Below are 26,283 nucleotides of genomic sequence, written 5' to 3'. Positions count from 1 at the left end.
AGAACTCAGCTTTGGGGGAACGTCTCCCCTGCTCTCCTTGGTCCTGCCCCTGTCCCTCCACTGTGCAACTCCTCAAACCTGCTGGGGAAGTCCTCTCTGAGCAGTGCTGCCGTGCAACCTCACCTACCTACCTGCTGGCTGTGGGCAGCGGTACAGGTGCCTCACTGATAAGAGAGAAATAGTACCTTGTCTTTCTTATAGGATCAAGCATATTCTTAGTCAATGTGCAATAGAGAAATGTATGTTTTACTTCAATGTTTACTGCCTTCCGGGAAGTTGTAATTCCACTGAGATAACAAGCCATTAAAATCTCTTAATAATAGTAAAACTTTATGGAATTCTTACAATAGGCTAGGCATGGTTCTAAGCATTTTGCATGGATTATCTCATTCATTAGCCCTCCCAATAATAACCCTATGTTGTGGTACAATTATTACTCTAATTTTTACAGATGTGGAAATGAGGCATAGAGAAGCCAAGTAACTGATCCAAAACCACATAGCAGGCAGGTAGCAGGGCTGGAATTTGACCCACATCTGTTTGACCAGAGGCCCATACTCCTAACCACTATGGGAAGAGAGCATTTCGAGGAGGGCATGGTCAACAGAGTCCACTACAGCTGAGAAGTCAAGTACGATGAGGGCTGAGAGCCCATGAGATTTATCAAGACAAGGTCACTGGGGACCTGGGAAGACCTGTTTTAGTGGAGTCACGGGACTGAATCCAAATTAGACTGAGTTAAGGACTGAGGGGGGGGGGCAGTGAAGGAAGGCAGCAAGTGTAGACAACTGTTTTAAGGATGTGGTTGTGGGCTGGGCGTGGTGGCTCATGGCTGTAATCCCAGCACTTTGGGAGGCCGAGGTGGGTGGCTCACCTGAGGTCAGGAGTTTGAGACCAGCCTGACCAACATGGTAAAACCCCGTCTTTACTAAAAATACAAAAATTAGCTGGGTGTGGTGGCGGATGCCTGTAATCCCAGCTAGTCAGGAGGCTGAGGGCAGGAGAATTGCTTGAACCCAGGAGGCGGAGGAGGTTGCAGTGAGCTGAGATTGCGCCACTGCACTCTAGCCTGGGCGACAAGAGTGAAACTCAGTTTCAAAAAAAAGAAAAAAGAAAAAAAAGAAGCCTGTGATCATGAATATGGAGGAAAAAGGAGCTCACAGTGAGCGTGGCGCAGGCTGATGGCAGGGTTTTTATTGTCCTTTTATTTTCCTTTTTATTTTATTTTTTAAATACTTTAAGATTAAACAGGCTGGGCGTGGTGGCTCACGCCTGTAATCCCGGCACTCTGAAAGGTTGAGGTGGGTGAATCACTTGAGGTCAGGAGTTCGAGACAAACCTGGGCAACATGACAAAACCCTGTCTCTACTGAAAATACAAAAATTAGCCTGGCGTGGTGGTGGGCGCCTGTAATCCCAGCTACTCCAGAGGCTGAGACATGATAATTGCTTGAACCCCGGAGGTGGAGGTTGCAATGGGCCAAGATTGCACCACAGCACTCCACCCTGGGCAAAAGAGTGAGACGCCGTCTCAAAAAAAAAAAAAAAAAAAGGGGAGAGAGAGAGATTAAACAGACCTGAGCATGTTCAAAAGCTGACCAGAGACTTAGTTAAGAGACGTAGGTACAGAATCACTTAGCACACTGATGGACTTGTTTGTTTGCTGGTCTACCTCATCTCATTAGCCTACAAACCCACACACAATCAAAGCCTGTGTTTTATGTTTCTGTGCCCCACGCCTAGCATGGTGTCAGGCGTGTAGAAGATGCTCAGAACATGCTGATGGTTGGCTGTGGTTGACAACATCACCAGGACAAACCTCAAACCCTGGGGGAAGACATCCAATGCTGGACATAAGAAAAGGAACAGAAGTATTATTGATACCTGAAGAACTTAAATGTGATCCTTGAGATATTTCAGATTCTTAACAAATGTCCAAGAAACCCAGAGACTTCAGAGTAACATGAGAAGAAGACGATTAAGAATTCTCTTTCCTCTGGCAGAACATGGTTGTGGTCACACTGAAATCGCAGCCTTGCATCTCCCACTGTTCTTGCACATTGTTTGGATTTCGCCAGCAAAAGGCTCTTTAGAGATACAAACTATGACGCATCCTTAGTCTCAGGGACAGCTGCTCCTCTGTCCATGGCATATTGTTAACAAACCAGCCCCATCAGTCAGCTGATGGTCTTTCCCCACAGGCAGTGCCCTGACAAGCCCCTCACCCTTTGTCCTTCATCGGCTAGACCACGTGGGGCATTCTGTAACTGAGTAGCAAAATACCACTACTATAAAAAAAATAAGGTGATGGTGCTTTAAACCAAGGTTCTCCAAACCTCAACATTAACTTTCTGAGATGATGGAACTGGCTGGAAAGCTAAGACTCCACTGTAAAAAGCAACAGAACCGTCTCAAAGTCTATCTTTGCCTTTCTAGTCTTAGCCACCTGATTTCTCAATGCTGATGCCAGCTGGGTACAGTGGCTTACACCTGTAATCCCAGCAGTTTGGAAGGCTGACGTGGGAGGATCCCTTGAGTCAGGAGTTGTAGACCAGCCTGGGCAACATAGTGAGATCCCATCTCTACAAAAAAATTAAAAATTAGCCAGGCATGGTGGCACATGCCTGTAGTCCCAGCTACTTGGAAGGCTGAGGTAGGAAAACTGCTTGAGCCCAGGGGTTCAAGCCTGCAATGAGCTGTGATTCACATGCCAGTCTAGGAGAGACAGTGAGATCCTATCTCAAACAACAACAACAACAACAACAACAACAAAAAAGCCAAAATCAATGCGGATGCCCAGCTGCCATGTCACAGGGAGATTAAGGCAGTGGAGGAAAGATGGAAAAATCCTGTGTTCTTTAATGAACTCACCTTTCCAGTTTCAAAGAAGTCTAAAACCAGCTGAGTGAAATCAACCATAGTCCTCTTCTAGGACCCCGAGAATGCTGATTCAGAAAGAAAAACAGAAGGCTGTAGCCAAAAGAAACAGAGGTACTTCAGGTCAACACCTTGGGTTTGGCTTAACCTGCCCAATCTGCCTGGCAGGCACTTCTGGGGAAATGCCAAGCACATCTGGAAAGTGTGAACTCGCCACCCTCTTGGTCACTGCAACAGGATGCGAGGGTTACTATTTTCAAACTGGAAACTGTCATGGTGTTGTGGTTGGTTAACAGTTCCCATATTCCACCCCAGGCTGGCCACTGTTCAGAGACTAGCTGCATTCTCAAAGGACGGAGGTGGTTTGGAACGTCCCATGTGCAGGCCACACTGAAGCCTGGCTGCCGGGACCCTAGTCAAGCCATGAGACGGCAGGGAAGCAGCTGCTCGGCAGAAGAGCAGCCCCCTAGGGTTAGGGGAGGTAGACTTGTGTTTGTTTTTTGTTTGTTTGGGTCAAGACTTTTGGCCCAAAATTTCAGTGGGGAGTGTGGCCCACATGCCAGTCTTCTCAGCCTTAGTCTCCCACATGGGCAGGGTGAGTGACAGCACACCAATCTCCTGGCACAGTAATAACAACAAGTAAATGAGATCATTCATGTCAAGGGCATTTTATAAATTAGAAGAAACTGACAAAGGTGCACTTGTAGGTTCAGCATCATCAATAACAACAGCCAGATACCCACTGAATACTAAGAGGAGCTCTGTGTCTTTCATCAAATTATAGTCACGAAACGATGAGCACCTCAGCCAGTTGCTTGGTCCACGTGTGTCTTTCAGGCCTGGTTCGCTGTGTCTGACATATCCTTACATAATGCAGAGAAACTCACTTAGGGAAACAGGGGCTAAATATTGCCTAAAATTTTGACAGAAATGGCCGGGCGCGGTGGCTCACGCCTGTAATCCCAGCACTTTGGGAGGCCGAGACGGGCGGATCACGAGGTCAGGAGATCGAGACCATCCTGGCTAACACGGTGAAACCCCGTCTCTACTAAAAAATACAAAAAACTAGCCGGGCGAGGTGGCGGGCGCCTATAGTCCCAGCTACTCGGGAGGCTGAGGCAGGAGAATGGCGTGAACCCGGGAGGCGGAGCTTGCAGTGAGCTGAGATCCGGCCACTGCACTCCAGCCTGGGCGACAGAGCGAGACTCCGTCTCAAAAAAAAAAAAAAAAAAAAAAAAAAAAAAAAAAAAAAAATTTTGACAGAAATAAAGAATGCTTATAAGGTAGGACTTGGAAAATGTAGGCTAAGTGCCAGGGTGGTGGGAAGGGTCTTAAGCTAATCAAAAAAAGTAAATTTAGGTAGAAATGAGCTAATTGTTTACCTGCAAAAGGCAGTGCAAGGTTCTCCCTGTCTGACTCTATAATCAAAAATCACAAGAAGCCCTAGTTCAGATTCTGGGCCTCAATTTTCCCCAATGTAAACGGTGGAAGCAGGCAATGCACTGTAGACACATCATGTGTGACAGGCTCTGCTAGGAAAGGCATGAGATGAAAAAAAAAAAAAAAAATCCTCCTAGTTAGGGCTTGCTCATGATGAGTGCAAAATACTAATAAATGAGCCTGTTTGTTTCCAAGGAAATGATCTCAATATAGTGAAAAGGCCATTAAAATACATTCTCAGCTGGGTGCAGTGGCTCACATCTGTAATCCCAACACTTTGGAAGGCTGAGAAGGGAGGACTGCTTCAGCCCAGGAGTTAGAGGCTGCAGTGGGCTATTCAGTGTACCACTGCACTCCAGTCTAGTCAACAGGGCAAGACTCTGTCTCTTTTAAAAAAAAAAAAAAGATTATCCTTGTGTTTTTATAGTTTTGCCTATTGCTAAAGGCCAACTTCACGATGTCAAATAACATACCAACCTGGGTTTCATATTTCTTTAGCTTAGGGACATCTGGACACCTGATAGACTTTGGGGGTGGTGGCTATGGGGTGGAGTGACAGCAGCTTCCCTCCTCTGGGTCAGAGAGCAACAGTCAGAGCCCAGGAAGGTGCCCTGGAAAGAGGAAGAAAACCTTCGAGCAGATCAGACTCGGAGCAACTTCCAGACTCAAGGGAGCTTTTGGATCTGGGTGGAGCTCTTAGGTCAGTGTTCTGAGCGTGACAGACACTCCCCAAAGATCAACATAGCTCCATCCAGACCTGCCCCACCTCACCAGAGGCACTGAGCAGCAGAAGCCAATAAATAACCAACTATGTTGAAGGATCTAAAACCAAGACCAAACTCAAAGTGTCAGCTCAATCCCTAAGAAATGGAATGAAAGGATCCTTAAGAATAACCATTTCAGCCACCAGAGGTCTCTCACAGTTTTAAATTTAAACATGGAAAAATTTCCAACATGTTATCCTATAATATCAAAAGGCTAATACCCACACCTCAAGCCTACATGACTAAGATCTTATCTTTGGCATTCTTACGTCTTCCTAGTATTTTCCTTTGCTTTTTAAATGTCATTATTTCCTTCACAACCAAAACCTCATGACCTTAAGCACCAGGACCGAAGTTCAAAGGCACACATAGAATCCTTGCCACAGGGTTCTGTTTGCAAACTTTTCTTCCTAAGTAGAGGGAGGTGGACAGTGAGGGGAGGCCCAATGCTTAGATTTTCAGAATCACAGGTGAATTGTTGCTTAAGATGTTTCTAGACACAGGATCTGAGTGGTAAGCAAAAGCAGTGAAAAAACTCCATTTACTGAGCTAAGCTCAGAGCACCGAGAAGGCAGGTTCTCAAAATGCTTCCCAACACTCTGCTTTTTGTCTTTCAAGATCTCAAACAAGTCTGAATGGTAAAGGTAGAAGCATAAGATGATTCATGTTCCCATTCTTCATTTCCAGAAAGTTTCAAGAGAAGAGGCGGAAAATTCCAGGGGCAATAAAAATTTAGAAATTAATTCAAGACTGAAACTCCAGCTGTATATCCCTGGCAGCCAGTACAACAGTTGGCTTATGAAGAATGCTCAATGAACTTTTGTTGAATGAGATGAATGCGGCAACCTGCCTAACACAAAATGACCTTCAATGAGAGATTGTTGTTTCTATATTTGTAGCTGCATTGTCTCAGATCAGATACTTATTAAGCTCTGGTTTTTCCAAAGCTCTGGTTTCTCCAACCACAAGCTGCAAGAGGCTGGCTGACTCCAGAGATGAGCAGCCCAGATGGCTCATGTGACTGGTTTACAAGATGCATTATTTCATTATAGGATCACAAGCCCTACATTTTGGTACCTTTTTGCCTTTCAACTTGAGTAGTGGCTAGAAACAGATGGAATTCTTTTTTCTTTTTTTGAGATAGGATCTCACTCTGTTGCCCAAGCTGGAGTGCAGTGGTGTGATCTCTGCTCACTACAACCTCCTCCACCTGCTGGGCTCCAGCGATCCTCCTACCTCAGCCTTCCAAGTAGCTGAGACCACAGGCACATGCCTGGATAATTTTTTGTAGAGACAGGGTCTTGCTATGTTACCCAGGCTGGTCTTGAATTCCTGAGCTCAAGCAATCCACCCACCACCTTGGCCTCCCAAAGTGCTAGGGTTACAGGTGTGAGCCACTGCATCCAGCCCCCGGGGAGAACAATGTACTCAGTGCCCCTGGTGGTAGGGCCCCTGCAAGGAGCTTTATAGACACTGTCCTGTTGGTTCCTCACAACTCCCTTCTGGGGTAGGTTTTTCCTCCTTATTTGATAAATAAAAAAATCTAAGTTTGCTGCATTCCCGCATTCCAAAGCCATTTCCTTTCCATTATATAAGGAGGCCTCCAAAGGCTTTTGAAGTATTCCTGGGCAGGGGACAAGGAGAAACATCTCTGTGCTGGTTACTGACATGGTTTCTGGCAGCTCTGCCTGTGTTATCATTGCCTAAGGAACATGCATTGTCCTTAGCCACCCTGTATGTAGTATCCTGCAGAAGTATTACTTCCACTCACAGGTGTCTCATTCCTTATGATGACAGTTATTGAAGAATCCTGTCACAAATTCTGTTCTCAGAGCCACCTGTTCCAAAATGGAACGGGACTCTCCTGGCCCTTACGGTCATGTACATATTTAGGATTTTTATGATATTAGGTGAGAGAAATTGCTATATTGGTTTCTGAAGCTCTGCCTGGGGGCTTCCTTTGGGAGAGAGGGGTCCTTTCTCTGGAAGATACATTTTGCATCCTTGTATTTGCTAGAAGCATCTGGGTAAACATCAAACTGAGCAGAGATTAATGTATGTGGAAAAACCTGAAGAACTTCTAGGTGCTCCTACCAGGGGCACACAGTGGTGGTGATCCTGCCAAGAGGTCCCTTTCCTGGAGATTAAATATGTCCAATCTAGGTTCATTCAAAAGGTGCTTTTAGCTCAGGCCTGTAATTCCAGCACTTTGGGATGCTGAGGTGGGAGGATCCCTTGAGCCCAGGAGTTTGAGACCAGCCTGGGCAACATAGGGAGACCCTGTCTCTACTGTAAAACAAATAAACAAACAAAAGGTACTTTTGGAGAACTCTGTCTTAGAGGTCACCTTCAAGACAGTCCTGTGACAAGCCATTTGTGAAATATGCCAATTGCAATGACAGAGATATAGCAGTAACCTGGGCCCCCAGGACAGCTGCCAGGCTACTGATTCTGAGTGTGAAAATTATATTACTAAAGAAAACAATATAAATATGGGGAGAAACACTTTTAAAACTGTATCTGGATAACTGTTGCCATGGCAGGTGTTTTGTTTGGCAAGAGTCAAGAAGCCTAGGATGTGGTCTTAATCTCAGGAGTGGCTTTAACTAGACAGGGTTAACAGAACAGCCTTTAACTAGACAGGGTTAACAGAACTTTGCTAAATCGGCCGGGAACTGTTAGCCCAGATCCAGAACCCATGCTTGGATGCTGGTCCCGACCCACTAGGAATGATGCTACTAGTACCAGGCTTCTTGTTCTTCTTCTTCTTTTTTTTTTCTTAATATTTGGGAGAGAACAGAGGATGCCCCTTGACTTCTAGTTGTCTGCCACATAATAATAAAAGATTCTTGCTCAAACTTTGGGTAAAATAAAGGTGAGATGCATATATGAGACCTTACTCAGAGGTGCTTTTGAGATCTTAAAGCCACGAGACCAAAAGGCCTCTGTTCAAAATTCTACACCCTATTTGATTTAAATTTCCTCATTATGTGGAACCCAAGAAGGAGGCTGACCATTAGCTAATGATTCAATGTACTCCAGTGCAGTCATTTTAAGGGTAGAGAAGGCTGAAAGCATCTGGGTTGAAACTGACCTCCGGCAGTGTACCACAAGGGAGTAGCTCAAATCCCAGAAAATACACTGTTTGGACACAGAAACCAACAAAGAAACTGAAAGTTTGAGCAAGAATCTTTTATTACACGAAAAACAACTGAACAGAACATGTCCTGCTTCTCATATTCTATGGGTCAATACTTTACGAGACTCAAAAGAAAACAAATCCTCAAGATGGTCCCAGGAAGCTCCCCTCAAACACACAGAAACAGTTTGTGGACAGAACCATTCTCTAAGTCAAGCTGCCTCCAGAAACCAAGACATAAGAGCCCCAAGCTCACACACATTCCCATGACAATGTGTCACAAAAATAATAACAGAGTTGTTCAATTGCTTCCAGACCTTAGTCGGATTTGTTCACTGCTCGTTTTGATGACGGATAACATATTGCAAACCTGGAATCTCTTGCACTTTCCCCCCAGCCCTGTCTTGGTAGGGGCAAGGACTGTAAGCCTCCTATTGATAAGAGAGTCCAGTGAAGTGGAAGGAGTTTCTCTGGGGTGACCCTACCTACTCTGGTCCTGGCTCTGCCTCAGCCACTTCTTCAAGTGCACCCCTCAACCCCACTCTGAAGACAGACCACAACCACACGATTTCCTTCCAAGACAGGCTGCAGGGAAGAGGGGGTGTAAAACTGTGAGAGAATGCTGAAGTCAGCTGCTTGGGAGTCTCTGAGTCAGCACCTTCAAGAGCAGAGTGGTGGCTGGGAAACAGGCTTCTCCGCCACAACAACTCCAGATGCAGCCGTGACCCAAGAGCTCAAAACCAACGCACGCAGTTCTGGAGTGTGAGCCTCATGCTGACCACAGGTGCCAAGGACCCAGGGACTGGAATTCCTTACCCATCCATTCACAGCCCCTCCTGAGCTATAAGGTTTGAGAGACAAGGGCTGGTGCTATAACACTGTGCAAGAAGCTGCTGCATGCACATATGTTATCAAGTCGTGCCTGGAGCTGGACTCAGTCTAAGTCTTTCCCAAAATTGTCAAACAACAATGACCTCACTCCAGAAACTATTTTCTCCGGAAAGACTTGGATAGCGTCACGTTTCAACTAGTTGCTGCTTTCAAAGTGAAGAGGTGGAGGAGGTTAGTTGGGGCTGCAATGGAAAGACACTCAAAATGTTCTCATCAACGATTTACTAAAGTAATTTAAATTCAAGTGCTCCTTAGGATATAATATTATAGGAAAAAAAGCATGATACAAAATTGTATGAGGCCATAAACACACATACACTAACTTAGAAGAAAGTTTAGAAGGAAACAAACTAATCTCTTAAAATAAGAGTGATGAAATTGTGGATGATTTTAAAATTTCTTACTACTGCTCAGAATATTCTTGACCTAAGGCTAATCCCCCAACTCTCTGGCAAGGTCTTGACTGAGCACACAGCCTCAGAAGTGATGCACACGAAACAGCCTGGGTGAAAAGAGGTCTGGTTTCCCAGATGGTCCAAATTACTCCTGGTCACCAAGAAGATGGACAGCACCAACTGGCCACACATCCATCAACTTCCTTGTATTTTTCAAGTTTTCTTTAATAATTGTCTATGGCTTTTCCAGTGGGGAAGAAAAAAAGACATTCCATTCTGCAACCTCAGGGAAGTTAGTGACTTGAGGCATCGTTGATCTGGGAGCCTCAAGGGCTTGGCAAACCTCTGGTTTCTCTACCCCATGATGTGGGCATTTCCCAATCCCGCAGGATTGTATGGGGTGAAGGGAAGAGAAAGAGATAGAGCACCAGGGGTTTTTGGATATGAAGTCTGGCAGAATTCTGTAATGCAGGATTAACTCAGGACTGTGGGTTCTGATGATTGAGTAAAAAAAGCTGCATGTTCACTCAGCTGTGGAATATTCCTGTTTCCAAAATGACCAGTTTTCCCCCACTGAGGGCGTCTCATACCTCATCTCCCACTTGCCCTGTCTCCCAGGCTGTGTACTCAGAGAAAGCCCAGTCTCAGCGAGACGGAGGAGGCATCTAACATCCACTGGGTCCTGTTCCCTACTGAGCACCAGGCCAGGGCCTTCATCTCTGTCTTCTCCTTCAATTCTCAAAATAATGCAGAAACAAGTGGTGTTGGCCCATCTTAGCAGACAGGAAAAGCCAAAGTCCAAGACAACCAAGGCCACAGCCTGATGAACTGTGGAGACGAACCGTGCACACAGCATCTGACTCAGACGCCCTTGCTCTCAGGCTGCATGGACACATGCAGGCTTCTAGGGTGAAGACATACCAGAGGGTTATTTCAGGCTCCTGAAGGGGAAGGAGGGACGACTTCTGTCATGTTTGCTAATATTTCTTTAAAAGAAAAGCTGCTAAAAAGCCTGCCAGGCTGCTTAGAACTTTTACTGTGGCTACTAAGAGGAATGGAAACTCCATTCCACCACCCCGGAATTTTTCAGGCAAAGCCTGGGGACTGTCTGGGAGAAGGCGGGGCCCTCCTGCACACCAGGCAGCAGGTGCGGCCCCCCCCCAGAGTGGTGTGGCACTGACTCATAGAGGAGCCGGCATTGGGTGTGTCTTCCTTTTGTGCCAGGCAATGTGCTGGGTGCTTCACGCACATCTCTTATTCCTCATAACAACTCTGTGCCTAAGTCACACCAGCAGATACGGTATGATGGGACTTAGGCCCAGGCCTCCCGCTATTGAGCCCAAACTTTTTCTTTTTTTTTTTTCCCCCGAGACGGAGTCTCGCTCTCTCGCCCAGGCTGGAGTGCAGTGGCCGGATCTCAGCTCACTGCAAGCTCCGCCTCCCGGGTTTACGCCATTCTCCTGCCTCAGCCTCCCGAGTAGCTGGGACTACAGGCGCCCGCCACTTCGCCCGGCTAGTCTTTTGTATTTTTTAGTAGAGACGGGGTTTCACCGTGTTAGCCAGGATGGTCTTGATCTCCTGACCTCATGATCCGCCCGTCTCGGCCTCCCAAAGTGCTGGGATTACAGGCTTGAGCCACCGCGCCCGGCCTAGCCCAAACTTTTTCTACTAACCAGATAGAACCATCCAGCTAAGACCAACCTATCATCACTCTGCTGGGGAAAGCGTTGATCCCTGTTGCATGCTTGGCATGTCGAATCCTGATTTTCCCACCTACTTTACTCTGCGATGACATTACTAAGTCATGCACTTTCCAGGGCAACTCAAGTTTTAGACCTGCTGGTCCCATGACACCCATGGGTGTACTCATGCTTGTCTCATGGCAGTCTGCTCCAGGAAGCTTCCCTTGCTAACCCATGTCTGTGCAACCCTGCGTGGAGGTACAATTCTTCCTCCCATAGGACGGAGTATCTGCACATTCCTGGTTTGCTTCAGATACACCTTGTGCTTTCTTTCCCAGCTGAACCCTTAGTTCCTTTCAAATCCACCCATCCCAGTTGGAAGACCATTCTTAAGGAGGGAGCCCTAGAAACCACAGAATAAACGATGTGTAGAAGAAACCACAGCCCTGCCTAAAACTGTTTTACTTACTACCTTTACAGGTCGCATGGTGTTGGATAAAATTTGAGATACAATTTTGAAGGATTTAATCAGAATGCAATACCAGAGTGGGAACTGCCAACTTGTCATTTAACTGGAATCAATGTAAAGTCCTGTGTTTAGATTCAGAAAATTAAGAGCTCCAACACAACGCACTAAAAAAGTACCTCTCCTTCTGAACCACAGTTCTAAAAAATAAAATAAATAAAAAGCCTCAAACTTTTGGTAGTGAAGTTAAAAACCAGCTCAAGAGTGTATTGTGACTGTTTAACAGAAAGAAAAGGTGGCCCGGGCACAGTGGCTCATGCCTGTAATCCCAGCACATTGGGAGGCCGAGGCCGGTGGATCACCTGAGTCAGGACTTCAAGACCAGCCTGGCCAACATGGCGAAACCCCATCTCTACCAAAAAAATAGAAAAAAATAGCTGGGGTGGTGGTGGGTGCTTGTAATCCCAGCTACTCAGGAGGCTGAGACAAGAGAATTGCTTGAACCCAGGAGGCACAGGTTGCAGTGTGCTGAGATTGCGCCACTGCACTCTAGCCTGGGCGACAAAGCGAGACTTCATCTCAAAACAAAGAAAAAGGAAGGAAGGAAGGAAGAGGAAAAGGAAAAGGAAAGGTGAATGTATTGTCAGGGTGCATCCACGGAAGTGGAATGTCCAAATCACAGGAAATAAATGCTCTGCTGAACCCTGGACCAAGCCCTCATTATCCAGCATGACAAGTAACACGCTCGATTCTGTGAAGCATGCTTCAAATGATAGCACCCTCAGACAAGGAAGAGACTTGCGGTGTCTAGCCTACATCAGAAGAGAGAACACAGAACCATAAAGAAGCTTTTAGATGTTTGACAGCTTGTGACGTGGAAGAGGGACTCTAGAATGGTAACCATTGGGTGGAAGCTATTGAGAAACAAGTTTCTCTTCAATATAAAGAGCAATTCTGGGCCAGGCACAGTGGCTCACGCCTGTAATCCCAGCACTTTGGGAGGCTGAGGTGGGTGGATCACTTGAGGTCAGGAGTTCAAGACCAGCCTGGCCAACATGGTGAAACCCTGTCTCTACTAAAAATACAAAAATTAGCCGGGTGTGGTGGCGGGCGCCTATAATCCCAGCTACTCGGGAGGCAGAGGTTGCAGTGAGTCGAGATCGTGCCACTGCACTCCAGCCCAGGCAACAGAGTGAGACTCCCTCTCAGAAAAAAAAAAGGGGGATTTCTGACAGGAAAAATAAGAGCCCCAGAGATGTCCACATCCTAATCCCTGGACCCTGTGACTGTGTGGCCTTACATGGTGAAAGGGACAGTGCAGGTGTGAGTAAGCTGAGGACCTGGGGATAGGGAGACCTTCCAGGGTTCGACTGAGGGTCCCTTGTAACCACGAGGGTCCATAGGAGAGGGAGAAGGATGTGACAACAGAAGCAGAGGTCAGAGTCAGAGAGATTAGAGGATGTTACTCTGCTGGTTTTGAAAATGGAAGAAGGAGCTGCAAGTCAAAGAATACAGGTGGCCTCTAGGAACTGGAAAAGGCCAGGACACAAACCCTCCCCTGGAGCATCTAAGAGGTGTGCAGCCCTGCTGGCACCTTGATTCTAGCCAAATAAGATCCATTTCAGACTTCTGGCCTCCAGAACTGTAATGGATTAAATGTGTATCATTTTGAGCCAGCAGGTTTGTGGTGAGCTGTGGGAGCAGCAATAAGATATGAATCCATTGGCTAAGGGGCAGATGGCCACTACCAGCCCCAGTGAGCTCCCCATCCGAGGAGGCAGTCAAGAAGAGGCTGACCATCTCTACCTGTCAGGAATGCTGTGCAGGCCAGTCCTGCATGAATTGGGAAGTAAGGTAGATGACCCACAGGCAGGCCCCTCGAACTCTGAGAGTCCGCAATTTATGGCAATGCCTTCTGCTTTTGTATTCTGCACACTGGTCCCCACCTCCTGCCTACGGGCAGCAAGGCTGGCCCACTGTCTTCTCCAAGGAGAGCCATGGTAGTGACACTTTCTACCACCACCGAGTAAAAGGCAGGCTTTGGGAGGGTGTCCTAACAGCATCTGGGCCTGGCTCAGAGCTAAAGCGCTTGCTGGGGACACTTACCTGAGCAGAGGACTCCCTTGTTCCTGGCACAGGAGAAGTTGTCGCACTCACAGAAAGGCCCGTAGATCTTCCCGAACTCACTCTCGAAGCAGGAGCACTGGTTGCAGCTGCACTCCCCGCGCCCACTGCACAGTGGCTTGCCCTCTGCCTCCCGGCACAGGTTCTGGTACACACTGTGGTTCTCCCCATCCTGGCACTCACACCTGGTGCCCAGGTAGCCGGGGCTGCACTCACACAGGCCGCAGACATAGGTCCCGCTCCCGCTGCACCTGGCGCTGTTGGGTTCCAGCCCCACGCTGCAGCCGCACGTGCAGTTGTAGGTGACCCCCACCTCCAGGCTGTCCCGGAATCCCACCGGCCGCAGGGCAAACACGTGCTCTGTGTGTCTGCTGGGGCAGCTTCGGGCCTCCACTGACACCTCAAAAGATGCCTGGGCAGAAGAAAGAGAGGGGACGTCATGGCTGTGGCAAGTCAGGGTCTCCCATTCACTCAGGGGCAGGGCCGTTGATGAAGAGCAGCTGCGAACTCCAGCCCTCTCCATGCACACAGGTAGAACCACCGAGGTGGCCTGAGTAGGAAGAGACCTCAGAACCAGCAAGCTCCCACAATTCCTGGAGAACAGAATGTGCAGGTGGGCTCACATTTGACAGACGATTTTTTAAAGATTCATTATCTCTTTGCATCCTCATGACCCTGAGGAAATGGACCTCTGCAGAAAGATACAGGGCTTCCTTGAGTTCACACAGTTCTTGTTCTCCCTTTCTTTTCTCTTTTATCCTATCCTCTTCCCAGCCCCACTGCAGATGCCTCTTCTCTTCTCATTTAAAAAGTCATTCAGTGGACAAATATTTCCTGGGCACTGCCTCTGTCCCAGGCATGATGCTAGATGCAGGAGCATGGTGGCACTCTCACAGGGTGCTGGGTGAAGGGGACCCACCTGGCCCACCGTAGAGAGGGCTCCGTGCCTGCTGGCAAAGGGCTCAGCTGACTCCAGAGCTTGTTCTTCAGACACCCCCGAACCCCCGGGCCCCAATTCCTCCTCTGTGAGTGCTTGTCATAGCTGCATCTTTCACAATCCCCCCATGCCGTGAGGTCTTAAAGAGGAGTCGCCACTGATGAAATGCACTGTGCACATGGACAGACCTTTTCTTTTTAAACAGAATATATAAGGAAGTGTTTCTCATTCAGGAGCTTCTCACAGCTTGCCTTGGAAACAGGCTCAAGGTGGGCCTGGCTGGGTGGCAGACGGTGCGGGAGGGATGCCTGTCAGCTGCCCACAGGGCTGGGATGGAGGGAAAGCAAGGATGAGGCTTGGTCTGATTCAGGAACTAGAGCCTGACTCCCCCACCCTCTCCTCACCCTCCTGAGGAGAGCCGTGTGAGGTTTGAATCACTCAGCAGGTCCCTCGGAGCAAGGCACTGTGGATTCTATGAAGACACACAGACAGGTGGCCTGTGCACCCTGATGAAATGCCGTTGTGAAGTTTTACTCAGGGGTGGGTTCTCCCTTACTCCCTAAACAGACAGAGGCCTGGCCCATCCCACAAACGGACTCACTGGATCTAGGTCCAAATGTCTTTATTTTTCAAAAGGCTCCTCAGATCATTCTGAAACTCAGAATAGGTTAGAAGCTACTTTCAGCTATTACTATTCTTAATTCTATTATTTGGGTTGGAATAAAGCTTTTTTTTTTTTTTTGAGGTGGAGTCTCGCTCTATTGCCAGGCTGGAGTGCAATGGCGTGCTCTCAGCTCACTGCAATCTCTACCTCCTGGGTTCAAGTAATTCTCCTGCCTCAGACTCCCAAGTAGCTGGGATTACAGGTGCGCGCCACCACACCCAGTTAATTTTTGTATTTTTAGTAGAGATGGGGTTTCACCATGTTGGCCAGGATCTCCTGACCTCGTGATCCACCCACCTTGGCGTCCCAAAGCACTGGGGTTACAGGCATGAGCCACTGCACCCAGTCATTATAGCTAATTTTTAAAATGTCATCATTCACCTGATTTACTGGACAATCTTCAGGTAACAATGTTTTTGTTGTTGTTGTTTTGAGACAGAGTCTCTCTCTGTCACCCAGGCTGGAGTGCCGTGGCACCATCTCGGCTCACTACAGCTTCTGCCTCCCAGGTGCAAGCGATTCTCCCACCTCAGCCTCCCGAATAGCTGGGATTACAGGTGCCTGCCACCATGCCTGGCTAATTTTTGTATCTTCGGTAGAGACATGGTTTCACTGTGTTGGCCAGGCAGGTCAGCTTGAACTGCAGACCTCAAGTGATCCACCCGCGTCAGCTTCCCAAAGTGTTGAGATCACAGGCGTGAGCCACTGTGCCTGGCCCACGATGTTCGTTTTTTGAGAACATTATAAATACCTGTTTCTAAACATATAGATCCCTATTACTTTGAGATTTTTACTGGTTCTAAAAGGCCTCCCTTCAGATGCTGTGACATCTAAGGACACGGGGAGAGGGTAGAGGGTATGGGACTGAGCAGGAAGATAGATCCTGCTCTCTAAGTCCTGCAGAAAGTCCTGCGTGGCAGCAAACTGCTGCTTCAAAGGCTTGACGACAGACACCCAGGACTCAGCATTAGCCAAGAGGTTCAACAGGAGAGGCTTTTGGATAGGTGAGCTGAGGATAGCTAGGAGCACAGGATCAGAAGACAATCGGGGGACCAGGCCAGCTGCACAGCTTGGGCTAGCTCCACCTCACCTTCCATCTCTGTGGGGTAGGAAGGGCAGGAGGAGGCAAAGGGGAAAGGTTGACAGAAACAATTCCAAGGCTAAGTTCCAAGGTCTCGAGGTACAGGGAGTCTCTCAAGGTAAGTAAAGATTCAATCCACTTGGACAATGAAATTGGTTAAAGGATAACACGAATAGGACGGGCATACTAGCTCACGCCTGTAATTCCAGCCCTTTGGGAGGTTAAGGTGGGCAGACTGGGAGGATCACTTGAGGCCAGGAGTTTGAGACCAGCCTGGACAACATGGAAAAACCCCATCTCTACCAAAAGTATGAAAAATTAGCTGGGCGTTTTGGCACATGCCAGTGGTCCCAGCTACTCAGAAGGCTGAGGTGGGAGGACTGCTTGAGCCCGGGAGGGGGAGGTTGCAGTGAGCCATGATCATGTCACTGCACTCCAGCCTGGACGACAGAGTGAGATCTTGTCTCAAAAAGAACAAATCAAAACAAAACAAAACCACTAATAGTTATTAGTTGCCAAGTACCTACTATGTACCAGGCACTGTGCTGGACTTTTCCACAAGCGTCTCTTTTAAATGCCCTAGAAGGAAGTGTCCTCACTTTACCAGAGAGAAAACAGGATTGGTGGATTTAATCACGGTCACACAGCTGGGGAGGAGTGGGGCCAGGCCTAAAGCAGGGCCTGTGCTCTCCTTAGCATATCACCTCCTAGAAGGGGGAATGAGGTCTACCTCATCGGGGTACGGAGGGAGAGCCAGCCTGGCTTACTAAAGGGACCCCTTGATGGTGATCCCCAAAGTGGTGACCAGAGGCATCTCCACATCTTTCTGCCATGGGCTGAGAATGATTTGAGCCTACAGATGGGATGGGAGTGGGGACTATGCCTGCTTGAAGCCACCCATGGGGCCATCAAGAATGCAGAGGTGAATGGAGCTTTTGAGGAGCAGATGCCATCCCTCCCTTCTGAGGCCCAGAGAGAAACTTGCTTGCATCTCCTATTACTACTTGCTGGAAGCTCCCACTACAGTGACATGCTTGAAGCTACCTGTAGCTTGCTTCAAGTTACCGCTGAAACCCTGTACTCCTAGGGCTACAACTTGCTGGACTTGTTCAATGAAAAGCCTGTGGCCCGCAGAGGCATCTGCAGGTCAGAAACTGAATAAACTTCAGAGGAATGACCTGGACCAAGGGCCAAAGGCATTTAGTATTGAAAGACTGTGGGGAGTGCACACCTGTGAGTAAAACCTTCTCCCATGGAAACTTGCCTGCCTTGGGGTTAAAGCAATGAAAGTGAGAGTTAAGTCTCCAGAATCTTGCTGATGTGTCAGGGAGAAAGTGGGAGGTTAGGGCACCCCTAAAGTGCTGGTGCCCAATCACCAGCATGTAGAAACATTCAGGCACTGTCTGCCCAGCTGGGCAAACAAGGAGGGTCCAGCTTTCAAGCAGGTCCTGAGGCCTTCCCCAGCCAAGGCTTCGGTCCAAGTGAGGTGCTATCTGTCTGGCCCTGTGCAGCCTGGAGTGCAGCCAGATGCCTGATAACCAGAGAATGTTCTGTCTATTTCAGCCACTGGGTCTCAGCTCCTGCTGGGCACAGGAAGTGCTATAAAAAGCACTTCAGGACCAGCAAAGAAATCTGTTCACTTACCCTCCTTTCAGAGGGTCCATTTTCCCTACTGGATTTGGAAAGAATCCAGAGAGGCTGGAAGGCAGCTGGAATGAGGCCTCTTCGAGTCCCTTCCCTGATTCCTGAGAACTTCAACTGATACTGAAGGCTCCCCAGTTCCTGGAGACTTTCCATTCACTAGCTCCGAGATTCCAGAGGAAGGTCACAGACACAGCAGCCCTCCCGCCCAGTCTTGTTATTAGAACTTCATTGGGATTCTCCTAGTTCCCCTGTGGGGCTGCTGGCCTGATGTACCCTTTCAAAAGGGCTGCCCAGCCCCCACCCGAACCCACCAGATCCAGGGCTATCCAATGCAAATGCCAAATCTGCTCAGATCTCAACAAAAAAGGAGCTGGGATGGGCACAGGCTACAGGGCCCCAAGGAATGGACAGGAGCAGGGAGGGGGTGCTGTGGGAAGTCCACGACGGGGTTCACTGGCTGCTTTGTGCTGGGCGTCCATGCTAGCCTCACAGCCAGCCACTTGCATACTGATTTGCTGAAGCCAGTTCCTAAGTAAACTGACTTTTGATGGTTGGTGTAGGATACAGGGAGGAAAACTAGGGAAACAATTGAAAACTGGGAAAGAGAATCTCATTGGATTTGGGGCTTTCAAGGTTTGATTTAAGCCTGTTTCTCTTTGAGGACATCCCTGCCCCTCAGCCCTTGCCACCTCTCCTGCTTCTTGCTAGACATCTATCTTGACCCAGAGCACATAGGGTTGTCACAGAACCACAGCCTGCACCTCCTCCACCTCTGCAGGAAGTTGTGATAATGAGGAGGCGAGGTCCATCTGGCTGGCCCTCACACGGGCTGTGTCCTTGTCCACAGGCCAGACCCTGAGATCCCTGATGACAGCTGAACCCTGCCTGCTTTTCCTAATCCTTCTCCTCCAGGGGCATCCCCAGACCCTCCAGCTATGCTCGGTATTCTTGTCTACCCCCACCACCATTCCCTGACTTGCCCATAGCCCTCTCAACTCCTGCCACCAAAGAATGGAACCCACTTACCAAACAATGGCCAGACCCCTTAGGTTGGCGGGTATATTTCGCCACTGTGGCCCAAGCCAGCCACTCTCCCCTCCCTCCTCAGCCCACTCCTCTTGCCTCCATGGCCATCACCATCAGCTGCTTTCCACTGGCCAAAGGACGATGCTCTTCACACCCTAGCAGACATATCTTGCCAATATGCACGTGGCAGGCCCACTGATGGGACCAGCCCACCCCCTCTTTCTCTGTCTGGGAAACTCCTACTGGTGCTCTGAGCCTCAGCTCCAACAGCTCCCTCTGCAGTGCTGGGCCCTTCTTCCTTGGGTTCCTGCAGTGCCACACCTGGCTTTCCCACAGCACTTGTCACCCTCTATGGAGCTGACTCCTCTGCACATTATTTCCTCCACTAGATCCCTGATCTGTGGCCTCATCTGTCCATTCTGAGTGAGCATGGGATTTGGCACATAAACACTTACTGAGTACGAGTGGATGTCAGCACAGTCACTGGCAAGTTCTGAAATGTATGGCTTTGGAACACACGTCCAGAGGGATATACACACTCAGTAGCACCTCCGCTTGCCAAAGCCCAACTGTCAATGCTTTGGAGACAGTTCAGCCTGAGAGAAGGGATGGAAAGTTTGCCTTCTTGGGCCAGGGTTAAGAAAACCAGACTGGTCCCAGCTGTAAGTGCACCCCTTCTGTCTTGGGGATCAGAGGAATTGACAGACCCCTCTCCTTCATCGCAAAGGGAAAGCCCCTCAACTCCCCGTGCCAGGGCCAGCTCCCTGGCACATATATGCCTGTGCAGTCACAGGGTCCCCCCACTCAGAAGGGCCCATGCTTACTTTAATGCTCTGTGGTTGCTGTGCTGGAATTCTTAATGATTTTTGAACATGGACCCCATATTTTCATTTTGCACTGGAACCTACAAATGATGGAGCCAGTTCTGCCCCTGATGGCCTTCAGCTCTCCTCAAGAGAGCTGCCTCTCCTGGCCTGCATGGCCTGGTGTGGCCCTTGTGAACAGAATCATGTCTGGCTCTGAAGAGCAGAGTGGCCACTGCCCTGTGCCAGCCTGTCTTCGTCCACAGAAAACAAAAACCCCACAGCCCTCGCAGTGGAGCTGAGGCCATGTGACCGTGGCCCTTAGACAGCAAGACAACAACACTGGAACAGTGAGTAGAAACAAAGGGCCAGCTCGGGTCAGTCGCCTAGGGCCCCTGCGGTTCCCACAGGGCTGCGGCCCATCCAATCCCACAGGGAGAGCTGTCAAAGGTGCCGGCCTGAGCAGAAGTTCCCCTCTTCTTTAGTGTCACTTCGAATGCTCTAAAAACTACTTCAATACATCTGAGATTTTCAGAGCATTTGCAAAATCATGTAAAATCTTTTTCAAGTTCTGGACAATTTCCCCATTTTTCTGAGGTATCCCAGTAAAAATGAAAATCTGTACGCTGGAGTGTCCATCCATAAGTGGCCATGACACCACTGTATGCTTCCTAGAAGCTGTTACTCCCAAAGTGTGTGAGGCATAGGGCAAACACATGCCCTGTGGCCTCAGAAGCAGCCCCCAACTTGGCTCCCGATGCTTGAGGCTTCTGGCACACTTCTCAGGCCCCACTTTGAGTCTTAGTTTTTCATACATAAAATGGGGAAGGAAAAGCTCCCTTACAAAGCTGCTGTAAGAGGCAGACAGCAACAGTAATGCCCCCACCACAGTAAGGGGCACGTTGGACAGGGCACATTGGATATCCCCATTCCATGCAAACAAATATAGTTTGCTCTGTAATGGGGAGACAGTGATGAGCGAGATGACCTGCTGTGGAGGGGGAACAACCTTGGTTTGGCTTGTGAGTTCACTGCCTCTTAGCTGGGGGAGCTGGGGCAGGTCACGCTGATCCTCAAATTCCAGGCTGCCTGTCAGCAGTGCGCAAGTGCTGGGCTCCCCACATGGTGCAGGGGGGCTCAGTCAGCAGCACTCTCCCGTGGAGGCTCCTGTTCCTCAGGATCGTACTTTGTGCTGGTAGAGTCCTTTGAAATAGGTTTGGTAGAATAGAATTGTGGGCACCAAGAAGCCGGATAAAGGTGGTGAGGGAGCTGGCTTCAGAACAGAAAGCCCTGGCTTTGAATTTTCACATCGACACTTACAGGCTATGTACCTGTATGCTTCGTGCCTCAGTCTTCCCCATCTGTCAGCATGAATAACAATGCCTTCCTTCCAGAGAATTAGTGACCACAGACTGCTCATTGTCTAGATTGTTTCTGGTCCTTCCCAAGACTAACTGTATTCCTGCTTTCCATGAGGAACCCCAATATATTTAGAATGACTTTCTCCTTTTCACTTTGGGCAGCATAAATTGGCTTCAGTTTTTTTTGCATCTGAAAAGAGTTCTGACTTTACAATCGTACTATCAACAAACATTAGTTCCTTTGACCTTCCTAGCTTCTAAACAATACATCATGATAGTTGCTTGTCACTTTTCTTTTTCAAAAAGAACTGGGCTGGGCACAGTGGCTCATGCCTATAGTCCCAGTACTTTGGGAGGTCAAGGCAGGAGGATCACTTGAGGCCAGGAGTTCAAAACGATTCTGGGCAACATAGCGAGACTCTGTTTCTACAAAAACAGCAACAACAACAACAAACCCACAAAGAAATTAGCTGGGCATGGAGGTGCAGGTCCGTGGTCCCAGCTACTTGGGAGGCTGAGGCAGGAGGATCGCCTGAGCCTTGGAGTTGGAGGTTACAGTGCACTATGATCAAGCCACTGTACTGCAGCCTGGGAACCAGAGTAAGACCCTGTCTCTAAAGCTAAAAAAAAATAAAAATAAAAATAAAAATAAATAACTGAATATAGAACTCCAAGTGTGAGGTTTCAAAATATCTCTATTAAATACAGCTTCAACTGGCATTACTTTTTATTTATTTATTTATTTATTTATTTATTTTGAGAAGGAGTTTTACTCTGATACCCAGGCTGGAGTGTGGTGGTGTGATCTGGGCTCACTGCAACCTCTGCCTCCCAGGTTCAAGCGATTCTCTTGCCTCAGCCTCCCGAGTAGCTGGGAGTATAGGCGCACATCACCACGCCGGCTAATTTTTGTATTTTTAGTAGAGACAGGGTTTCACCATGTTGGCCAGGCTGGTCTCGAACCCCTGACCTCGGGTGATCTACCTGCCTCAGCCTCCAAAAGTGCTGGGATTACAGGCATGAGCCACTGTGCCCACCCTGCTATTTATTTATCTTTATTTATTTGAGACAGGGTCTCACTCTGTCACCAAGGCTGGAGTGCAGTGTCCCAGTCATGGCTCACTGCAGCCTCAACTTCCCGTGCTCCAGCGATCCTCCCACCTCAGCTTTTCAAGTAGGTGGGACCACAGGTGCTCCCCACCATGCCCAGCTGATTTTTGTATTGTGGGGAGAGACTGGGTTTTGCCATGTTGCCCAGGCTGGTCTCAAACTCCTGAGCTCAAGCAATCAACAAGCCTTGGCCTCCCAAAATGCTGGGATCATAGGAGTGAGCCACTGTGCCCAGCCATTAATTTTCTTTTTTTAAGAGACGGGGTCTCACTCTGTTATCTATGCTAGAATACAGTGGTGTGATCACAGCTCACTGCTGCCTTGAACTCCTAGGCTTAAGCCATCCTCCTGCCTCAGCCTCCTGAGTAGCTGGGACCACAGGTGTGCACTACCATGCCTGGCTAGTTTATTTTCTGTAGAGATGGGGGTCTCATTTTATTGTCCAGGCTGGTTTTAAACTCCTGGCTTCAAGTGATCCTCCCGCCTTGACCTCCCAAAGTATTGAGATTACAGGCATGAGTCACTGCGCCTGGCGGACTTTTTTTTTTTAATCACTGTTTATCTGCATTGAGCCTTTGAGCCATTATAATCGGCCAGATGTTTTTCTTTTACTATCAAACCAAGTTTCCTATATCCTAGTTATATTCTGAACTAAAATGTAAGACATTAATCTTCATGATTTCAATCCATCTCAATTTTGAAAAATATTTTTAAATCTTGGTTTTCCTGCTTTATAACATAAGCTGTTTTCTCCAGCTCTGCAGCCTTCCCACATTTGATAAGCAGGTCTCCTATGAGTTCAACCCAAGCCAATGATAAACACAACAGACAGAAGACATTGGAACCTCAGTCAAGTCCTCCCACTGGCTGCATTATCAACACTCTGAGACAGCATGTTCACCCAGCCACAAATCTGCATGACTGTGCTGTTGTCAACTCATACTATTAAATATTTGCCTTATTTATAAGGATGTCATTAGAAATTGTCAAGAGCCTTCCTGAAACCTGGTGTATGCTAGATTAGAGAGTCCATCCCCCTCCCTTCTCTTTTCCATCATACCTATTTCTCCAAGTAAAGGGTTCCTTGTTTGGGTATATTTCCCACTTTATCCTTCAGCTTTCCTGACATGGTGCACCAAACATTCTACCCACAGATCTATAGAATTCACTTACATGTTGTTGGGGATTTTTGGCTATTTCTGCCTCATTTCTTTTTTTTTTTTTTTTTTTTTTTTTTTTTTGAGACAGAGTCTCGCCCTGTCACTGCAAGCTCCACCTTCAGGGTTCACGCCATTCTCCTGACTCAGCTTCCTGAGTAGCTGGGACTACAGGCGCCCGCCATCATGCCTGGCTAATTTTTTTTGTATTTTTTAGTAGAGACGGGGTTTCACCTTGTTAGCCAGGATGGTCTTGATCTCCTGACCTCATGATCTGCCCGCCTCGGCCTCCCAAAGTGCTGGGATTACAGGCGTGAGCCACCGCGCCCGGCCTCATTTCATTTTTTATAACTATCTCTTTAAACCCTGTCCTGTAACTGTAAAGCATTAGTGTTTTGTTTTGTTTTTTTAATCATCTGGATTGAGTAATCATTATAATGCATGAAAATAACATAAATACATTGCAACTTCCTACAATTATTAAAAATAAACAGTAAAATGTTTTTGGAAGTACCTCTTTAATGAGATAAGGCTTTCCCCCAATGTAAAATAATATTAATTATTGCTAAACAAGACGGATTCACATCAATTATATTTCTGTTTTTCACTTGTAGAGATTTAAACACAAAAAAGTTCACATTAATAGAAAGATGGGAACAGGAGTTTTTTAACAGCAATGTCACCTTGTTCTACGAATGTCTTCTGAGTTAAAAGCCATAAATAATCATTTGTGGGCAGGTGCAGTGGCTCACACCTATAATGCCAGCACTTTGGGAGGCTGTGGTGGAAGGATCCCTTGAGTCCAGAAGTTCAAGACCAGACTGAGCAACACGGTGAAACTCCGTCTCTACTAATACATAAATTAGCCAGGTGTGGTGATGCATGCCTATAATCCCAGCTACTTGGGAGGCTGAGGCATGAGAATCGTTTGAATCTGGAGGCAGAGGTTGCAGTGAGCTGAGATCATGCCATGGCACTCCAGCCTGGGTGACAGAGCAAGACTCTGTCTCCAAATCAATCAATCAATCAATAATAATCATTTGTAATGACTTATCATCTGACAGCTTGATTAGGCCTTCTTTCAAGCTTGTTAAAAGCAAAATAAACTTGGAAACAACATGTCTTAGAAAAGGCCTTGCTAGCCAGTCATGAGAGGCTTTCATTTTCTCAACTTCCATATGATATTTTGAACTGTCCCTTTATTTGGGGGAGCGAGGCACTGCAGTAAGATTTGGGAAGGGTAAGAGGTATGTTTGTGTGTTGTGAAGTGGGTGAGGGACAAGTGTGAAGACGGGGATGGGAAAGGATCTACAGTAGAATGTGGAGAAGCCCGAGGAGACCACTGCTACCAGCCACGAGACTGTCCCTGTCTCCGCAAGTTCTTTCCCTGAAGCCAGGGGATGAGTCAGCTTATATCTGCCTTGGCCGTCATGAGTGCTGTGAATGCCAAGAGAATATAGCCATCTATTTGTAAGGTCTCTATAGTTTTTCTGTTTCTAACTAGATTCTTTTAAGTGTGGAAGAGAATTATCCCTCACTGGTCTTCTGTTTACTGAGCACTGGACCTATCAACAAAGCAAGTCAGGAATGGAGCTGATGACCTGCTTCCAGCAGCAGGACCCCCAGAAGATGTGTGGCTAGCTGTCCATCACCACTCACTGGCCTCTGTGCCCGTGTCTGTGTCTGTGTTCTTGTTGCCCACATGTCCTCCTCCCTGCTCCCTCACCCAAGTCCTTGGTTTAGTGCACAGGCATACATCTTCATACATCATTTGAATAAACTTAATCTGGACAAGGCATCTGTGTCCTCCATTCCTGTAGAGTCATCCATTCTATTTCACCAAACAGAATGGGGGGAGTGGCTTTCTTTACATTTCACAGAAAGGAAAAGTGACGGTCAGATTATCCAAGGAACACAGCTATTTGCAGAAGACTGGGAATGAAGGCCAGGTCTCCTGGATTCCCACCTGTACTCTTCCTCCTGATTACAACTGTGTCAAGCTAAGAGGATAATGGTTTAAAACACCAAAGTCACAATGCCAACCCGAGAAAGCCTCAGGTAGCAATGTGCTGAGGGCTGCCTATTGACTGGGCTCTTTAACAAGTTCACCTGAGACTCTGAACACATCATGCAAAACAGGCTTAGGAGACTCCTCTGGGATGCTGAATTGGAAAACAGAATATAAATTCTGAAAGGACTCTAATAAGTCACAAAAGTTATTAGAACCCAAAGACTGATGACCAATGCTAGTAAGAGTTCATACAAACTTGGGGTGAGACTTACCGTGTCCCCAATCTTCAGGCCCTCACACTTCCTCTGACCAGGGTAGGATACCCCATCTTGGCAGGTAGCAGTAAAGAAGAGATTAAGATCTTCAGGCTGATCCCAGACTGACAGCTCCACTTTAGACCGGATACTCTGAACGGAGAGAGAAAATGAAGCCCAACCATTTAATAAAGGCTGTGGCTGAGGTGCTCCCACACTGGTTTTCTGAGGCCCACGTGGTTTCCTCTAACTCAGGAATCCCAAGCCAAGGGAAGAGCCAGTGAGCTTGGTTCCCTGGCCCTCCCTCATCCTTTCCCTTCCCTCTGCACTCACACAACATCTTGCTAGACTCAGCCTGAGGTCTCCCTCTGTGAGTTTGGAGAAGTTGATCATGGTCGACCTGCCATATGATATTATCTGCTTCAAACGGGTTATGCCCCATCCCCTGCTTGCTTCTC

General features: G+C 47.9%; 1 protein-coding gene across 1 annotated transcript in view; it reads right to left on the bottom strand.

Moving 5' to 3' along the window:
- ITGB5 (integrin subunit beta 5) overlaps positions 1–26,283 on the bottom strand; it is a 122,592-nt gene that overhangs the window by 18,815 nt on the left and 77,494 nt on the right. Inside the window, exons 9-10 of the mRNA XM_050781635.1 lie at positions 25,844–25,978; positions 13,760–14,189 (exon numbers count right to left, since the gene is read on the bottom strand). Coding sequence (XP_050637592.1) covers positions 13,760–14,189; positions 25,844–25,978 — 565 coding nt within the window. The remainder of the gene's footprint in view (positions 1–13,759; positions 14,190–25,843; positions 25,979–26,283) is intronic.

This window comes from Macaca thibetana, chromosome 2, assembly GCF_024542745.1.
Source record: "Macaca thibetana thibetana isolate TM-01 chromosome 2, ASM2454274v1, whole genome shotgun sequence".
Lineage (NCBI taxonomy): Eukaryota > Metazoa > Chordata > Mammalia > Primates > Cercopithecidae > Macaca > Macaca thibetana.
Note: the sequence above shows the minus strand (reverse complement) of the source record. Positions and strands in the feature narration are given on the sequence as shown.